The sequence below is a fragment of the Somniosus microcephalus genome, chromosome 13 (assembly GCF_052327205.1).
Source record: "Somniosus microcephalus isolate GS21.2 chromosome 13, FLI_Smic_1.0, whole genome shotgun sequence".
Taxonomy (NCBI): domain Eukaryota; kingdom Metazoa; phylum Chordata; class Chondrichthyes; order Squaliformes; family Somniosidae; genus Somniosus; species Somniosus microcephalus.
Window position 1 is genome coordinate 29175028 of NC_140999.1, and position 16388 is coordinate 29191415.

The window sequence follows — 16388 nt, forward strand, 5'->3', positions numbered from 1 at the left end:
GCTTGGGGGCCGGGAGGAAGCACTCCTGCTCCTCCCAACCCACAAGGGTAGCTCCCCAAGGCTGAGGCCCCCTCGTTGCAGCTACCGGGAATCCTGAGCCCCAGGATCCCCCAGCCACCTGCAGTAAAACATGCAAAGCAGGTTAAAGTCGAGGCTTCCGGTCTCATTATAATACTTAAATTGCCAACCCATCTCCTGAAAGCGGGTTGGGGTCTGGTTTTACATTTGCACAACTTTCGCTTCCTCCCACGTCTCCAACCCACCCATTCTTACCTTGGAAAACTCCGGCCAAGGTGTTTATAACAGGAATACCGTAGGGAAGGAGAGAGGTAAAATCATGGTGGTTGTAAAAACCTTCAGTAGGATTTTCTAATGATTGCAAAACCATATTGGAAAATGTTATAGTTTTTAATCCCCTTTTCTTCCCCCATCAATAATAGTGGGCAAAGAAAACGAAACGTAAATGGACTATTTAGAGCAGATGTCATTTTTCTGTTGCATTGTATTTTATTATATCTGTTATATATAGTACCTAATGTCAATGTCTCAAAATGCTTGCCACAGAGAATTACTTCTGTTATGTAATCATTATTAGCTCTCCAAGCCAGAAGAGTTGCTTGGCACCTTTTCCCCGCCCTTTTCTCTTGTCCCCCACCCCCACAACAATGTTCCTCTTAGGGGATGTGTATTTCTACCCAGTATGATTTCCGTGGTCCAATTACTGAAACTGTTTTCTTTGAAGATCATTTGAAGAAAGTGTCAAACTAGGCACATTCTAAACCTACATCCCATGACAATAGCCGAATCAGCGGTCACACTGCCTCAAGCTGCACTGGGGCTGAACCACAAAGGAATATAGTGAACCATCAAAGCCAATCTTTCTGACCAATTTTTAGTTGATTCTTTTATCAGATTACAACTTACTTTGTTTCCTTGCGGCATTAACTGTAAATTCACTTATGACTTTGCATGCAGTCTAGGTCAGCATTCTCGAGGGATACAAAAACAATCCCATGAGTAGTCCTTTTAGTTGTGGCTACTGCTAATGAGCCAGGAACACTCAGAATTTCCCTGTTTGTTTCGGCTCAATGGGAGCAAGCAAAATACGCTTTAGTGGGAAATATTAGTTATAGTGGTGGATTTGAAGTTCGCATTAAATTCACATTTCTGTAAGGAAAAAATATATTACTTTTACTGGTTCGGAAAATCTTTTGTATATTTTTATTCCACCTCTCTTGTGGCCCCATACACTCATTATGGCAGGCTGAAAGCCTGAAATGAGCAGCTTAAGCGATGTAAACAGTATGCAGCAGTACTCGGCTAGTATTGTATTTCTGAAATTGTTGACTGATCTGGATCAGCATCAGCGACCTGAGAAGGATGCTAATCTGATTTTTCCCAACGTCTGAGCTCATGTGCCAGGTCTCCAGGCAGTTTAGGCGAAGGAATTAAAATCTAAGATCTGTCTTTATGACTAGGAGAGATATTTAACTTTTTCTTCACTATTTCAAAGAAGAGCCAGGGGTGTTCTCCCTGGTGTCCTGGCCAATATTTATCCCTCAGTCAACATCACTAAAAACAGATTATCTGGTCATTATCACATTGATGTTTGTGGGAGCTTGCTGTGCGCAAATTGGCTGCCATGTTTCCTACATTACGACAGTGACTACACTTTTTTTTTTTTTTAAGTACTTTATTGGCTGTAAAGCGCTTTGGGATGTCCGGTGGTCGTGAAAGGCGCTATATAAATGCTAGTCTTTATATCTAAAAAAGGTCAAGTTCAAAAGTTACATTTTGCACTCTTAACACATTTTCCCTATTTTGGTCATGCACTGTCACATCAAGCATCCAGATGCCAGGTATAATTTGGCCAGATGCAAAGTAAGAGTCTTTGAGCTCTACACAACAATGTGCCTTAGCCCCAATCTCCCAGGAACATTCCTGCTGCACTGTATGAACTTCCTATTTCCCACAAGAACCATCCTATCGCATATCTGAGTGACGCTGCCAATTAGTGCTGCATTTGGCTAGTTGTATTTTATGGGTACATGTTCACGAGGAACTGGGTTGAGACAACCCAAATTTATTTCATAGTTTCCTGTCTGTTGCTGGAAGAGTCCTATCCATCTAGCCAGTCTGTTCTGCATTTAAATGTATGTCTCAGAAGTTGTTGTGGAGTAGGAATGGGAGTTGGCCATTCAGCCACTCGAGCCTGTTCCACCTTTCAGTTAGATTATGGCTGATCTGTAACTTAACTCCTTGATTCCATATTCCTTAATAACCTTGCCTAACATATCAATCTCAGTTTTGAATTTTTCAATTGAACTAGCCTCAACAGCTTTTTAGGAGGGGAAGGGAAGAGTTCCAGATTTCCACAACCTTTTGTGTGAAGAAGTGCTTCCTGACATCATCCCTGAACGGCCTAGCTCTAATTTTAAGATTATGATCCTTGAGTGATTTATATTGGAACACTTACTCTTCAACACCCCCCCACTCCCTACAGTAACATGCAACTTTTAAGAGCAGACTTGGAATTTTGAGGCTAAATTGCTTAAACATTTGGTGCAAATTTCTACTTTTTTTTGCACAATGATAGAAGATGAGGGTCTATCATGGTCCTATCTGTATGTGCCAAAGTAACAGAAACTGTGACTATTTTAGAAAAACATCACAAATTATCAAATTTGATAGGTTTCCTTCTAAGTAGATCAGCTACTGCGATATGTTTCAGGCTGTTAACCATGTAAAGACACTTGTGGCCACATTATTTGTCCTGTAGAAAAATGTTCACAGCTCAATTTATAATTAAGGGGCAGAAGAAATGTAGATTTAGCAGACCCTCATGACGGCATGCATTTGAGTTTTGTACATAGCCCACATTCTAACGAGACATGTTTAGTTTTTGTGATTGGCTCCTACTGTAAACAATGCCCACTTAAGAGTCTGCCCAAACCCCCAATGTGCTATAGTTAAATCCAGTGGGTTATTCATAAAACAATCCTATTGAAACAGACTTTCTCTGACCTGGGTGTACAACTTTCACAAATTTTGCATTTTATTTCCTTGCCCTCCGACTCCCTGCTCTTCCCAGCCAAGAGGATGGGGAAACAGCCTCCTCTTATTGCCAAAGGTGCTAAGTGGTGCACAGAAGTAGCTTAAAGCTCTTACCACTTCCTGAATGCCTACCTTTTATGAGGCTAAAGTTTAGTGCTAGTATTAAAAAATGTTGGTTACAATTTGCATTCTATTCATTTTCCTAGAAATCCATTTTATAAGAGAATTACAGTATTTGAAATCTAAGATGGCAGTCAAATGCCTTTACAAAAATATGCAATTGAAGTCAAAATATTGAGGATATCTTTGAACTAGAATTGTTGGTTCAGCTGCTGTAGGTCAGATGAGAGAATCCATAAATGAAGCACTCGGCTTCATTCTGATCTACATCACTGGTCTGTCGTTGCTGAAAGATTTAAAAAAAACTTCTATGTGCTTGATAGATATCTAACATTTCTAGTTTGAAATATGGCTTAGTTGCATAATGATTAGAAGTCCTTGCACATTTTTGTTTTTTGTTACTTTTCTCCAATTCTTGAAGTTGTCTTGTACCATGCACTTGTTTCCAGCCTCTTCACGGGCTTGCACCAATGCCACTTGGTGACCTACTGCTAGAAACTGCACGAGGAGGGCCAGGGACTTACTTTCATGTCTCGTTCTGTAAGGAAGCACTTAACTTCTGCTCGATACTTGCTAAAGATAGCATGATTTGAGATTAGAAACCTGCATAAGGAATCTTGGGTGTGAATCTGTTCCATCACTCGGCCAACTTTAATTAAACCTTTTTTTTACTTTTTAAACATTACACATTTTCAACTCGTCTTGAAAGGAATAAAGATTTCAATTTTTTTTTGTGGGGGCCAGAGATTATACGCATGAAGGTAGGAATGTATACAGCTTACAAATACGCTGGTTTATTGGGTTGCATCCTTTGCTTACTGGATTTGTAAGTACTGCACAAGGGGCAAGTCTTAAACCAGCATTAGTTTCATGGTGAGCTTTTCCAATACCTGTTGTGTTTGAAATTGAGATGACGGTCTAGTAAGGGGGGGGGGGGGGTGGTTAAGATTAGAGTAATTGTGCTTGGTTTAAGGACATCGTGCTGTGGCTGATTATGCCGTATGTCTTTGTAATTTTATTTTCTATTTAATTTATAAAATCCAGTTTTCAGGCTGACTTGTAGCACTTGCTCTATATCCGGCCTACCTTCAACGTTTAGAAAAGTGGTGAATGAGCTTTGTACAGCTACATTTTTCTCTTGCAGAGCTACCCAATACACAGTGTGCCATCAACAGAAGTAAATGGGAGTCTTCCTTCTATGTCTGGTTTCCACTGTTCCAATAATGCAGGTTCAGCTGCATACGGCGTTTCATCTCACACACCACCAATCAGTGGGACAGAAACCATCATGAGTATGTATGGCTTTTTAATGCATAATTGCAGCCCGTCTCTTGATCTATTTAGGATTGTGAAGTAAGTGTATTGTCCTCCATACATTGATAGTTAAATATAGAGAGAATAGAAGTAGGATCTCAAGGATAACTTGCAAATCCCAGCACTGCTTTCCACATGAATGAGGCCGACTTTCGTCGACATGCTTTCTGTGGTCAATTTATTTATCATTGATTTGAAGAGCTGAAACTTCCAGTGTCAATCAAAGTTTATGCAGTGGCATCCTCACTGTCCTGATAGCTTTTGTATTGCACTGATTATCAAGGCCTAGATCTTTGTATTTCTTTATCACCTCCATAATTAAGGATTTCTGTCAAGTTTCAGTATTTCTACTTTTTGTGGATATGAGAGGAAACAACTGTTTTGTTGAATGCAGCACTGATTTTCTTTTCCGTGTTGGCTGAAAAATGTGAGAAATTCCTAGAATTGCATTAAATTCAGTCCAGTGAATAGGACATCTTCTCAGTCAGACAGCTCACAAGAAGGAAAAAAACCTCCCACAAAATTCTGTTTCATGCTGTTGCATTCGTTTTAGTTTTGTCTCACTTTTAAACTGAATTAGTTATGCATTTCAATAAGACGAGTTTTTAAAAAAAAATCAGCCCTAGTTGAAGCTGACCCTGAGATGCAGCATTCAAGCTTGATTTATTTGAGCCAGTATAAACTGTACTTTGCACATGTTTAATGATGTTTTGCTCTACAGTATACGTGGGGCTAAATTATTTTTAAATTGACTAAAATTGTTAATGTTTTGATGATAGTCATTAGATGTGGTGAGAAACACAAGCTCCACAAACTTGCAAAATTCAGTGTAAGAAATCTTTCACTATAATCATAAAAAGGGGTTGCAATTCATGAGGTTACATTTCATTTCGGGTTTGGTTTGGCCGTAATCCATTTTTACAGCATAAAAGGACCAAAAAAACACATTTAGCAGAGGACTGTTGCATATAGAGGCTGGCTTTAAGGAAATATTTTTTGGGTATGAGATATTAGTATGTAAGAATGGCTCCCTATCAAAGCAAGCTTTATGAAAAAGCACAGTTGGGGGGAGGGGGGAAACTGCCCTTGTCATGTGCTGCATTCCACTGACAACCCAATGTAAACACCTCTGGTCACCATCTTTACTGGGACAGGTCTCGAGTCTCAATTTGTATTGCAATTCTGTAGAAAGTAACTCAAAGCTATTGTAGAGTTTGCACATACGTGACTTGCCTTTAACATAAGATACAAGACGAGTGCAATGTTGGGCCTAGTTAACACACAAGACCACCTAAATTCAGCACAGAGAAATTTCTCCGACTACATTTCACATTTTTGACTAATGTCTGAATTCCAACTGGAATGAGAAATTATGAATCCATCTATTCTGTTCCACATTTTAAATGGAATATAATTTCTGTATAACCAGGTGTAATATTTGAAAATTAATTTAACTGTTTGTCTTGTGGAAATGTTGAGGAAACCTGTTACTAAGCAATGATAATTTGTTGGTTAGACAAATACTAGCAGTTGTGAGGAAAAGATTCCTCCTGGAACTATGACATTCCATACAAGCTGATGTGTTTCTGGAATAACTGCTGTTTCTTTTAGAGAAATTTATACGGCAGTCATGTTGCGTAAAACATTTTCATTAGAAATTACTGTGGCATTTGGCACAGGTTCCAGCTGCTGTAGAGAGTTGCACACAGACACACATAATGGGTGTGGAGCTGCTTCCCCACCTCCTTAATAATCTTAGTGTGATGTTCACCACTTAATAAATGTTCTCTTCTGTCTCCCTTCTTTGTCCTCTTAGCCCTGAGGCTGATGGGTTCTTCTGTGGGTTTTTTTTGCCTTTCCTCTGCAGCTCTTGATCCTGTTCTACACATGTCTAGAATGTGCTTTGAGATATTTTTTTAAATGTTTTCTTTAAATTCTTAGTTTTTAAAAAGGGGAGAGGATTATGTAATGCTAATATAGATTTCTTTACTATTCCTCTGCTGCATTTCTCCTGCTGGTGATCACAGCTGAAAATGACCACAAGGCCAATAGATGTGAGTTGGGTGGGGCTATACAAGTTGGAAGTGCTTAAAAGGATAGGCATCCTTTGTGATTTCTCCTGCTTTTATGTAAACCTCATTCACTGTAAAGTAAATGCATTGATCCCACACGCAAAGGGAGTGTAGGTCACAGGTAGGACTACAGCATTGTAACAATGATCCTCCAACCCACACTCCTTTTGAGCACAAGTTTGCTATAGTGTGGGATTGGTAAATTGCCCCTTCTATGTGAATATTAATTTAATAGTTGAGTCCTTTCAGTATGATTTTATATTATGTATGTATTATATAATGTAGGAGATCTCATTAGTTGGTTGTCATCTCTTGGTACATGTGGAGGTGTCCAAGCTTGGTACTTGTTATTTCCTGGGTTGCATACCTCAAATTGGTACAAAAGTTTTGGTAAACTTGTATAACAAGTCATCTTTAAAATAATTAACACTTTCTATTGCCATACCAAAAAAAAATGTTATAAGTAACGGAGCACAAATTGAGTGAACTGAGGAATGGCCTTTTTACAAGGTGGATCAGAGCAACGTTTAAGAATAGTGTGTTGCTCAGACAGATTTTAGGTTGCGTGAAGGTAAGCTTCCACGATGCCCTGACTTTGTTGTGTAGGTTGCGGTGTCCTGGCTTTAAAATACAAGATATTAATATATATCTGATATAACTGCTCCGTTTATTTGTCACTTTGTGTGTTCATATTCCTTCGCTTGTTTTCTTTTCTTTTTTAAAAGAATTGCCATCGTTCTGATGCCATCTAAACTTGGAACTTTTCAGACTTATCCTGGCCTCCTCATTAACCTTGCCATAGTTTGTGAAAAAACTGCTTTATATTTTGTTAGCCGTATTTGGCTGTGTAAGCATTATCTGTGAATTTATTAATGGGATAACCTAGTCTTTTTAGGAAATAAAAATCGATTACACAGAAGCATACATATATTTAAACAATGCTCTTAACCATTTTTAAAAATTGGACAGACCAGCATGGTTTATCCGAGCTTCAGATACAACTGTTACCGTAACATAAAATATTTACTGTATTTACCTGCTGGGTTTCCTGTTAATGTATCTATTCTGGTTTTAGCTAACAGAGGAAGCTCAGCTGGCAGCCCACAAACCTGTGATGCACTGGGAAAGGCTCTAGCCTCGGTAAGCTTGCATAATAAGAAGTCATATTTTAAAGTAAGGATTTAATTAACACTCTTTAATTAACACAAGCACAGCTTATTGCATGGATTAGAATTTTGTACGCAGCTAAATTTAGAATGTTTGGAATGTTTATTAACCACATTTGTGATGCCAGTGTTCAAAAGGAGAGTGCAATTAAGTGAACTGTCCTTGTATTAGAAAAGAAGTAAGTTCATTTTGGGCCTTGTCCTATTTTCCAGATCTATTCACCAGATCATACCAACAGCTTCCATTCAAATCCATCAACACCAGTTGGGTCCCCACAGGCAATTGCAGGTATATTATTGTTTTATGTTAGTTTTTCCCCCCATGATTAAGATTCAAGTGTTCATTTGCAGAAATGCTAAGGTTTAGCATCGGTCCAAATTGTTAATCTGTGAATGTATACATACTGTAGCTCCATTATTCTTGAGGATGATGGTGCTATTGCACCATCCAGTGTTCAAAATTGAAATTGCAGCAGTTTTTAAATGATATATGATAGGATGCAAACAATTAAGGAACTTTCACCACTCGGTAATGTAATGTAGTCTCCCATTCAATCTAGTGCCACCTTTGCTGAAAGCTCTAGGTCTCTGAGTGGATCCAAGTGAATTAAGCATTCCACAGTTTTTTTTTTAATTGTATATTCGGCACTGAAAAAAACATGCAACCTGACTGGTCGTCTTTGTCATTTTATAGGTACAGGTCAGTGGTCTAGATCTGGAGGCCAAGGTGCATTATCACCAAACTATGAAGGGACGCTACATAACCTGGTAGGATTTTCATAGTTAAATCCTATGTATTTTGGTTTGTGACATATAATGTACATAATGTGTAACATCAATTTTAATTCACTTCTACACATTCATCGAAGATCCACACAAAAGTAACATCATTTGCAAGAAAATATGACCTGTACTATCCTTTTGTTAGCACATTGAGATTTATGTTCAAACTAAGTATTTAATTAACTGGGGAATGGTAGTGTAGTGGTAATGTCACTGCACTAGTAATCCAGAGGCCTGGACTAATGATCCAGAGACGTGAGTTCAAATCCCACCACGGCAGCTGGGGAATTTAAATTCAGTTAATTAAATAAATCTGGAATAAAAAGCTAGTATCAGTAATGGTGAAAACTAAACGTGAAACTTTCGGTTTGTCGTAAAATCCCATCTGGTTCACTAATGTCCTTACCTGGTCTGGCCTGTGTGTGACTCAAGACTGGCCTATGAACTGGCCTTTGAAACACAGCAATAAGAATGAAATCGGCCGGACCGGACCGGACACATCGACCTTGGCACCGGCTACGGACACTGCAACGTCACACCCAGCCCAGTCGACCCTGCAAAGTCCTCCCCAACATCTGGGGACTTGTACCAGCACAGTCATACTCACACTGTCCTAAACTCCTCCATCACCATCCTCAACATTGTCTCATGGCTTCAGGTCAAGGAATAACAACAGAAAATGCTGGAAAATACTCAGCAGGCCAGGTAGCATCCGTGGAGAGAGAAACAGAGTTAACGTTTCAGGTCTGGGACCCTTCATCAGAACTGGAAAAAGCTGGAGATGTAACAGATATTAAGCAGGTGCAGAGATGGGGGAGGAAGGAATTGAAAGAACATACTGTGCAAGAGGCAGGAAAGATCAAATGTTGCAAATGGGAATGGCAAAATAATGTTGAGCCCGTTGGCTGTAAAGTACCTAATCGAAAGATGAGCTTACGTTGAGCTTCATTGGAACAATGTAATAGGCCGAGGACAAAGAGATCAGAGTGGGAGTGAAGCGGTGAATTAAAGTGACAGGCGACCGGAAGCTCAGGGTCACCCTTACGGACTGAACGGAGGTGTTCCACAAAGCGGTCACCCAATCTGCGTTTGGTCTCCCCAATGTAGAGGAGACCGCATCGTGAGCAGCGAATACAGTATATTAAATTGCAAGAAGTACAAGTAAATCGCTGTTTCACCTGGAAGGGGTGTTTGGGGCCCTGGACAGTGGGAAGGGAGGAGGTAAAAGGGCATGTGTTGCATCTCCTGCGCTTGCACGGGAAGGTGCCAGGCGAAGGAGAAGGGCTGTTAGGGGTGATTGAGGAGTGGATGAGGGTGTCGCGGAGGGGGCGGTCCCTTCAGAATGCTGAAAGGGGAGGTGAGGGGAAGATGTGTTTGGTGGTGGGATCACGTTGGAGGTGGCAGAAATGGCGGAGGATGATCCGTTGAATGTGGAGGCTGGTGGGGTGAAAGGTGAGGACAAGGGGAACCCTATCGTGGTTCTGGGAGGAAGGGGAAGGGGTGAGAGCAGAAGTGCGGGAAATGGAACGGACATGGTCAAGGGCCGTGTCAACCGCAATAGAGGGGAATCCTCGGTTGAGGAAAAAGGAAGACATGTCAGAAGCACTGCTATAGAAGGTGGCATCGTCAGAACAGACGGAGAAACTGGGAGAATGGAATAGAGTCCTTACAGGAAGCGGGGTGGGAGGAAGTGTAGTTGTGGGAGTCAGTGGGCTTGTAGTGGATGTTTGTCGAAAGCCGATCGTCAGAAATGGAGACGGAGAAGTCAAGGAAGGGAAGGGAAGAGTCAGAGGTGGACCATGTGAAGGTGAGGGAAGGGTGGAAATTGGAAGTCAAGTGAATGAACTTATCTAGTTCAGGGCGAGAGCAGAAACGGCACCGATACAGTCATCGATGTACCGGAAAAAGAAGTGAGGGAGGAGACCCGAGTAGGACTGGAACAAAGAATGTTCCACATATCCCATGAACAGGCAGGCATAGCTAGGGCCAATGCGGGTTCCCATAGCAACACCTTTAATTTGGAGGAAGTAAGTGGAGTCAGAGGAGAAGTTGTTCAATGTGAAAACAAGTTCAGCCAGGTGGAGGAGGGTGGTGGTGGATGGGGACTGGTTGGGCCTCTGTTCAAGGAAGAAACGGAGCGCCCGAAGGCCATTGTGGTGGGGGATGGAGGTGTAGAAGGATTGGACGTCCATAGTGGGCAAGGAAACCTCCTGCTGATTACCACCTACCACCCTCCCTCAGCTGATGAATCAGTACTCCTCCATGTTGAACACCACTTGGAAGAAGCACTGAGAGCAGCAAGGGCACAGAATGTACTCTGGCTGGGGGACTTCAATGTCCATCACCAAGAGTGGCTCGGTAGCACCACTACTGACCAAGCTGGCCGAGTCCTGAAGGACATAACTGCCAGTCTGGGCCTGCGACAGGTGGTGAGAGAACCAACACAAGGGGGAAAAACCTACTTGACCTCGTCCTCGCCAATCTACCTGTCGCAGATGCATCTGTCCATGACAGTATTGGTAGCAGTGACCACCGCACAGTCATTGTGGAGACGAAGCCCTGTCTTCATACTGAGGACACCCTCCATCGTGTTGTGTGGCACTACCACCGTGCTAAATGGGATAGATTCAGAACAGATCTAGCAGCTCAAAACTGGGCATCCCATGAGGTGCTGTGGGCCATCAGCAGCAGCAGAATTGTATTCCAGCACAATCTGTAACCTCATGGCCCGGCATAGCCCTCACTCTACCATTACCATGAAGCCAGGGGACCAGCCCTGGTTCAATGAGGAGAGTAGAAGAACATGCCAGGAGCAGCACCAGGCATACCTAAAAATGAGGTGCCAACTTGGGGAAGCTGCAACACAGGACTACATGCATGCTAAAAAGTGGAAGCAGCATGCTATAGACAGGGCTAAGCGATCCCACGATCAACGGATCAGATCAAAGCTCTGCAGTCCAGCCACATCCAGTCGTGAATGGTGGTGGACCATTAAACAACTAACGGGAGGAGCAGGCTCCATGAATATCCCCATCCTCAATGATGGTAGAGCCCAGCACGCGAGTGCAAAAGACGCGGCTGTTGCGTTTGCAACCATCTTCAGCCAGAAGTGCCGAGTGGATGATCCATATCGGCCTCCTCCCGAGGTCCCTCCCATCACAGAAGCCAGTCTTCAGCCAATTCGATTCACTCCACGTGATATCAAGAAACGGCTGAGCGCACTGGATACAGCAAAGGCTATGGGCCCCGACAACATCCCTGCTATCGTGCTGAAGACTTGTGCTCCAGAACTAGCTGCGCCTCTAGCCAAGCTGTTCCAGTACAGCTACAACACTGGCATCTATCCGACAATGTGGTAAACTGCCCAGGTATGTCCTGTCCACAAAAAGCAGGACAAATCCAACCCGGCGAATTACCGCCCCATCAGTCTACCCTCAATCATCAGCAAAGTGATGGAAAGTGTCATCAACAGTGCTATCAAGCGGCACTTACTCGCCAATAACCTGCTCACTGATGCCCAGTTTGGGTTCCACCAAGACCACTCGGCTCCCAACCTCATGGACAAAGGAGCTGAATTCCAGAGTTGAACTGCCCTTGACATCAAGGAAGCATTTGACAAAGTGTGGCATCAAGGAGCCCTAGTAATACTGAAGTCAATGGGAATCGGGGGGGTGGGTGGGGGGAACGCTCCACTGGCTGGAGTCATATCTAGCACAAATTAAGATGGTTGTGGTGGTTGAAGGTCAATTATCACAGCCCCAGGACATCGCTGCAGGAGTTCCTCAGGGCAGTGTCCTAGGCCCAGCCATGCTTCATCAATGACCTTCGCTCCAACATAAGGTCAGACTGCACAGTGTTCCGCGCCATTCACAACTCCTCAGATAATTAAGCAGACCATGCCCGCATGCAACAAGACCTGGATGACGTTTAGGCTTGTGCTGATAAGTGGCAGATAACATTTGTGCCACAGAAGTGCCAGGCAATGACTATCTCCACCAAGCGAGAGTCTAATCACCTCCCCTTGACATTCAACGGCATTACCATCGCCAAATCCCCCACCATCAACATCCTGGGCGGGGGGAGGGGGATCACCATTGTTCAGAAACTTAACTGGGCCAGCCACATAAATACCGTGGCAACAAGAGCAGGTCAGAGGCTAGGTATTCTGTGGCAAGTGTCTCACCTCCTGACTCCCCAAAGCCTTTCCACCATCTACAAGGCGTAAGTAAGGAGTGTAATGGAATACTCTCCACTTGCCTGGATGAGTGCAGCTACAACAACACTCAAGAAGCTCGACACCATCCAGGACAAAGCAGACTGCTTGATTGGCACCCCAACCACCACCTTAAACATTCACTCCCTCCACCAGCAGTGTGTACCATCTACAAGATGCACTGCAGCAACTCGCCAAGGCTTCTTCGGCAGCACCTCCCAAACCCGCGACCTCTTCCACCTGGAAGAGCATGGGCAGCAGGCGCATGGGAACACCACCACCTCCCAAATTCCCCTCCAAGTCACACACCATCCTGACTTGGAAGTATATTGCCGATCCTTCATCGTCGCTGGGTCAAAATCCTGGAACTCCCTCCCTAACAGCACTGTGGGTGTACCTTCACCACACGCACTGCAGCGGTTCAAGAAGGCGGCTTACCACCACTTTCTCGAGGGCAATTAGGGATGGGCAATAAATGCTGGCCTTGCCAGCGACGCCCACATCCCAGAAATGAATTTGTTTTTTAATTGCGCTCCTAGCAATAATGAGCACTGAGCAGTAAATCAAATTTGTACTTTTTTAAATTCATTCTCGGGATGTAGGCGTCGCTGGCAAGGCCAGCATTTATTGCCCATCCCTAATTACATTTGAGAAGGTGGTGGTGAGCTGCTGCCTTGAACTGCTGTTGTCACCATCTCCATTTAGCTATCTGATAGCAAGACCTGTGTAAGCTGTAGAAACAGGAGTTGTCCATTAAGTCCCATGAGCCTGTTCTGCCATTCAATTAAATCGTGGCTGATTTTGTACCACAACAACATTTACCCACCTTTGCTAGATATCCCTTGATACCTTTATTTAACAAAAATCTATCTTCAATCTTGAAAATTTTAATTGACCTAGCATCCACAGCCTTTTGGGGAAGAGAGTTCCAGATTTCCATGACTGTGTGGACAAAGTGCTTCCTGACTTCACTCCTAATTGGCCTAGCTCTAATTTTAAGATTGTGCACCCCTGTTCTGGATTCCCCCAGCAGAAGAAATAGTTGCTCTGTATCTACTCTATTGAATCCCATTACAGGTACCATTTTATACACCTCAATTAGATCACCCCTCAACCTTCGAAGCTCAACGGAATAAATGCCAAGTAAGGGGTAGGCCATTTAGGACAGAAATGAGGAGGAATTTCTTCACCCAGAGAGTGGTGAACCTGTGGAATTCTCTACCACAGAAGGCAGTAGAAGCCAATTCATTAAATATATTCAAGAAGGAGTTGGATATATTTCTTAAGGCTAAAGGGATCAAGGGGTATGGGGAGAAAGCAGGGACAGGGTACTGAAATTGGATGACCAGCCATGATCGCATTGAATGGCGGAGCAGGCTCGAGGGGCCGAATGGCCTACTCCTGCTCCTATCTTCTATGTTTATGCAACCTGGCCTCCTAATTTAAGCCCTGGTATCATTTCTGATGAATCTGCTCTGTACCCCCTACAAGGCCAGTAAATCTTTCCTGAGGTTTAGTACCCAAAACTGAACGGTGCCCCTAATGGGGTCTGGCCAGGGCTCTGTACAACTGAAGCAGCACTTCTTCTGTATGCCAACCCCCTTCAACTTCATGTTGGTAAAACTGAAACCATCCCCTTAGGCTCCTGCCAGCAACTCCCTACACCCTCCCTAGCTACCACCTCAAGCTTAGCCCAGCGGTGCAAAGCGTCAGTGTCTAACTTGGCCCTGAGCTCAGCTTCCTTCTGCACATCCATTCTTGTCACGTCTGAAATATTGCCTACATTCAACCCTACTTCTCCCAAAAGCTTTTGAGACACTGACCATCAACTCAAAGCGTGACTTCTAAAAGGAGAAGGGATCTATAATCCTGGGTGGATCCAAAACACGAAGGGTGGAATTTCAGTTGGAATCCACATGGAATAAGTCTGAACCGGAGACAGTTGCTGAGGAAGGAGATGTGGCTGTTAAAACGAGTCTTGGCAGATACCTGATCAAACACTGCTTCCAATTTTCACCCTTCCCTCACCTTCATGTGGTCCATCTCCGACCCTTCCCTTCCTCGACTTCTCTGTCTCCATTTCTGGGAATAGGCTATCGACAAACATCCACTATAAGCCCACTGACACCTGGACTACACTTCCTCCCACCCCGCTTCCTGTAAGGACTCTATTCCATTCTCCCAGTTTCTCTGTCTCCGCGGCATCTGTTCTGACGATGCCACCTTCCATACTAGTGCTTCTAAAAAGTCTTCCTTTTTCCTCAATCGAGGATTCCCCTCTACAATGGTTGACATGGCCCTCGACCGTGTCCGTTCCATTTCTCGCACTTCTGCTCTCACCCCTTCCCCTCCCTTCCAGAACCATGATAGGCTTCCCCTCATCCTCACCTTTCACCCCACCAGCCTCCACATTCAACGATCATCCTACGCCATTTCCGCCACCTCCAACATGATCCTACCACCAAACACATCTTCCCCTCCCCTCCCCTTTCAGCATTCCGAAGGGACCACCCCCTCCGCGACACCCTGGTCCACTCCTCTATCACCCTCAACACCCCTTCCCACAGCACCTTCCCGTGCAAGCGCAGGAGATGCAACACCTGCCCTTTTACCTCTTCCCTTCCCACTGTCCAGGGCTCCCAAACACTCCTTCCAGGTGAAACAGCAATTTACTTGTTGTACTTGCAATTTAGTATACTGTATTCGCTGCTCACGATGCGGTCTCCTCTACATTGGGGAGACCAAACCCAAATTGGGTGACCGCTTTGCGGAACACCTCCGTTCAGTCCATAATTGTGACCCCGAGCTTCTAGTCGCCTGTCACTTTAATTCTCCGCTCCACTCCCACTCTGATGTCTCCGTATTTGGCCTCTTACACTGTTCCAACGAAGCTCAACATAAGCTCGAGGAACAGCACCTCATCTTTCGATTAGACACTTTACAGCCTTCTGGACCCAACATAAAGTTCAACAATTTCAGATCATAACCTCGGCCCCTATTTTTTTTTTTCTCTCTCATGGCAGCTGTTGATGAATCTGCCATTGCCATTTACACCTCCTCTAGTCATCTTTTGTTTCTTAACTTGACCCGTTAGCATCCCCTTTTGCTTCGCACCATCATCCCTTTTGTCGTTTAATCTCTCCTGCCTATCCCTTTTGTTCTTTCCTCCCCTCCTCCCTTTCCCTGCCCCACATTTGTTTAAAAATCTGTTACATCTCGAACTTTTTCCAGTTCTGACGAAGGGTCATTGACCTGAAACGTTAACTCTGTTTCTCTCTCCGCGATGCTGCCTGACCGGCTGAGTGTTTCCAGCATTTTCTGTTGTTATTTTGACTTGTCAATGCCCCCTTTGCTGGCCTTTCACCTTTATTCTCCACAAACTGCAACTTATTCAGAATACCACATCCCCATCCTTGCCCAGCTCTACTGGCTTCCTATATTCTGACGGGTGGATTATCAGAACCTCTTGCTCAAGTCCATCCATATCCTGGCTCCACCCTATCTCTGTAATGTTCTCCAGTGTGTGAATCTTGGGTGAATGATGTTCTTGAACTCATCTGACATTGGTTTATTGTTCATTCTCTGCTCCCTTTACATCAACATAAGTGTCTGTTGCTTGGGCTACAATGCCCCTGTCGGCCAGAACTTCCCCCTCAAAGTCCCTCG

General features: G+C 43.8%; 1 protein-coding gene across 11 annotated transcripts in view; it reads left to right on the forward strand.

Moving 5' to 3' along the window:
• LOC147108167 (transcription factor E2-alpha-like) overlaps nt 1-16388 on the forward strand; it is a 153893-nt gene that overhangs the window by 115531 nt on the left and 21974 nt on the right. For 8 of the 11 annotated variants that reach the window (XM_086004692.1, XM_086004687.1, XM_086004686.1 and 5 more), the window contains 5 exons: nt 4319-4466; nt 6516-6542; nt 7636-7700; nt 7940-8015; nt 8421-8494. In XM_086004692.1, coding sequence (XP_085860818.1) covers nt 4319-4466; nt 6516-6542; nt 7636-7700; nt 7940-8015; nt 8421-8494 — 390 coding nt within the window. The remainder of the gene's footprint in view (nt 1-4318; nt 4467-6515; nt 6543-7635; nt 7701-7939; nt 8016-8420; nt 8495-16388) is intronic. The other 3 variants (XM_086004690.1, XM_086004691.1, XM_086004693.1) reach the window with 1 other exon arrangement.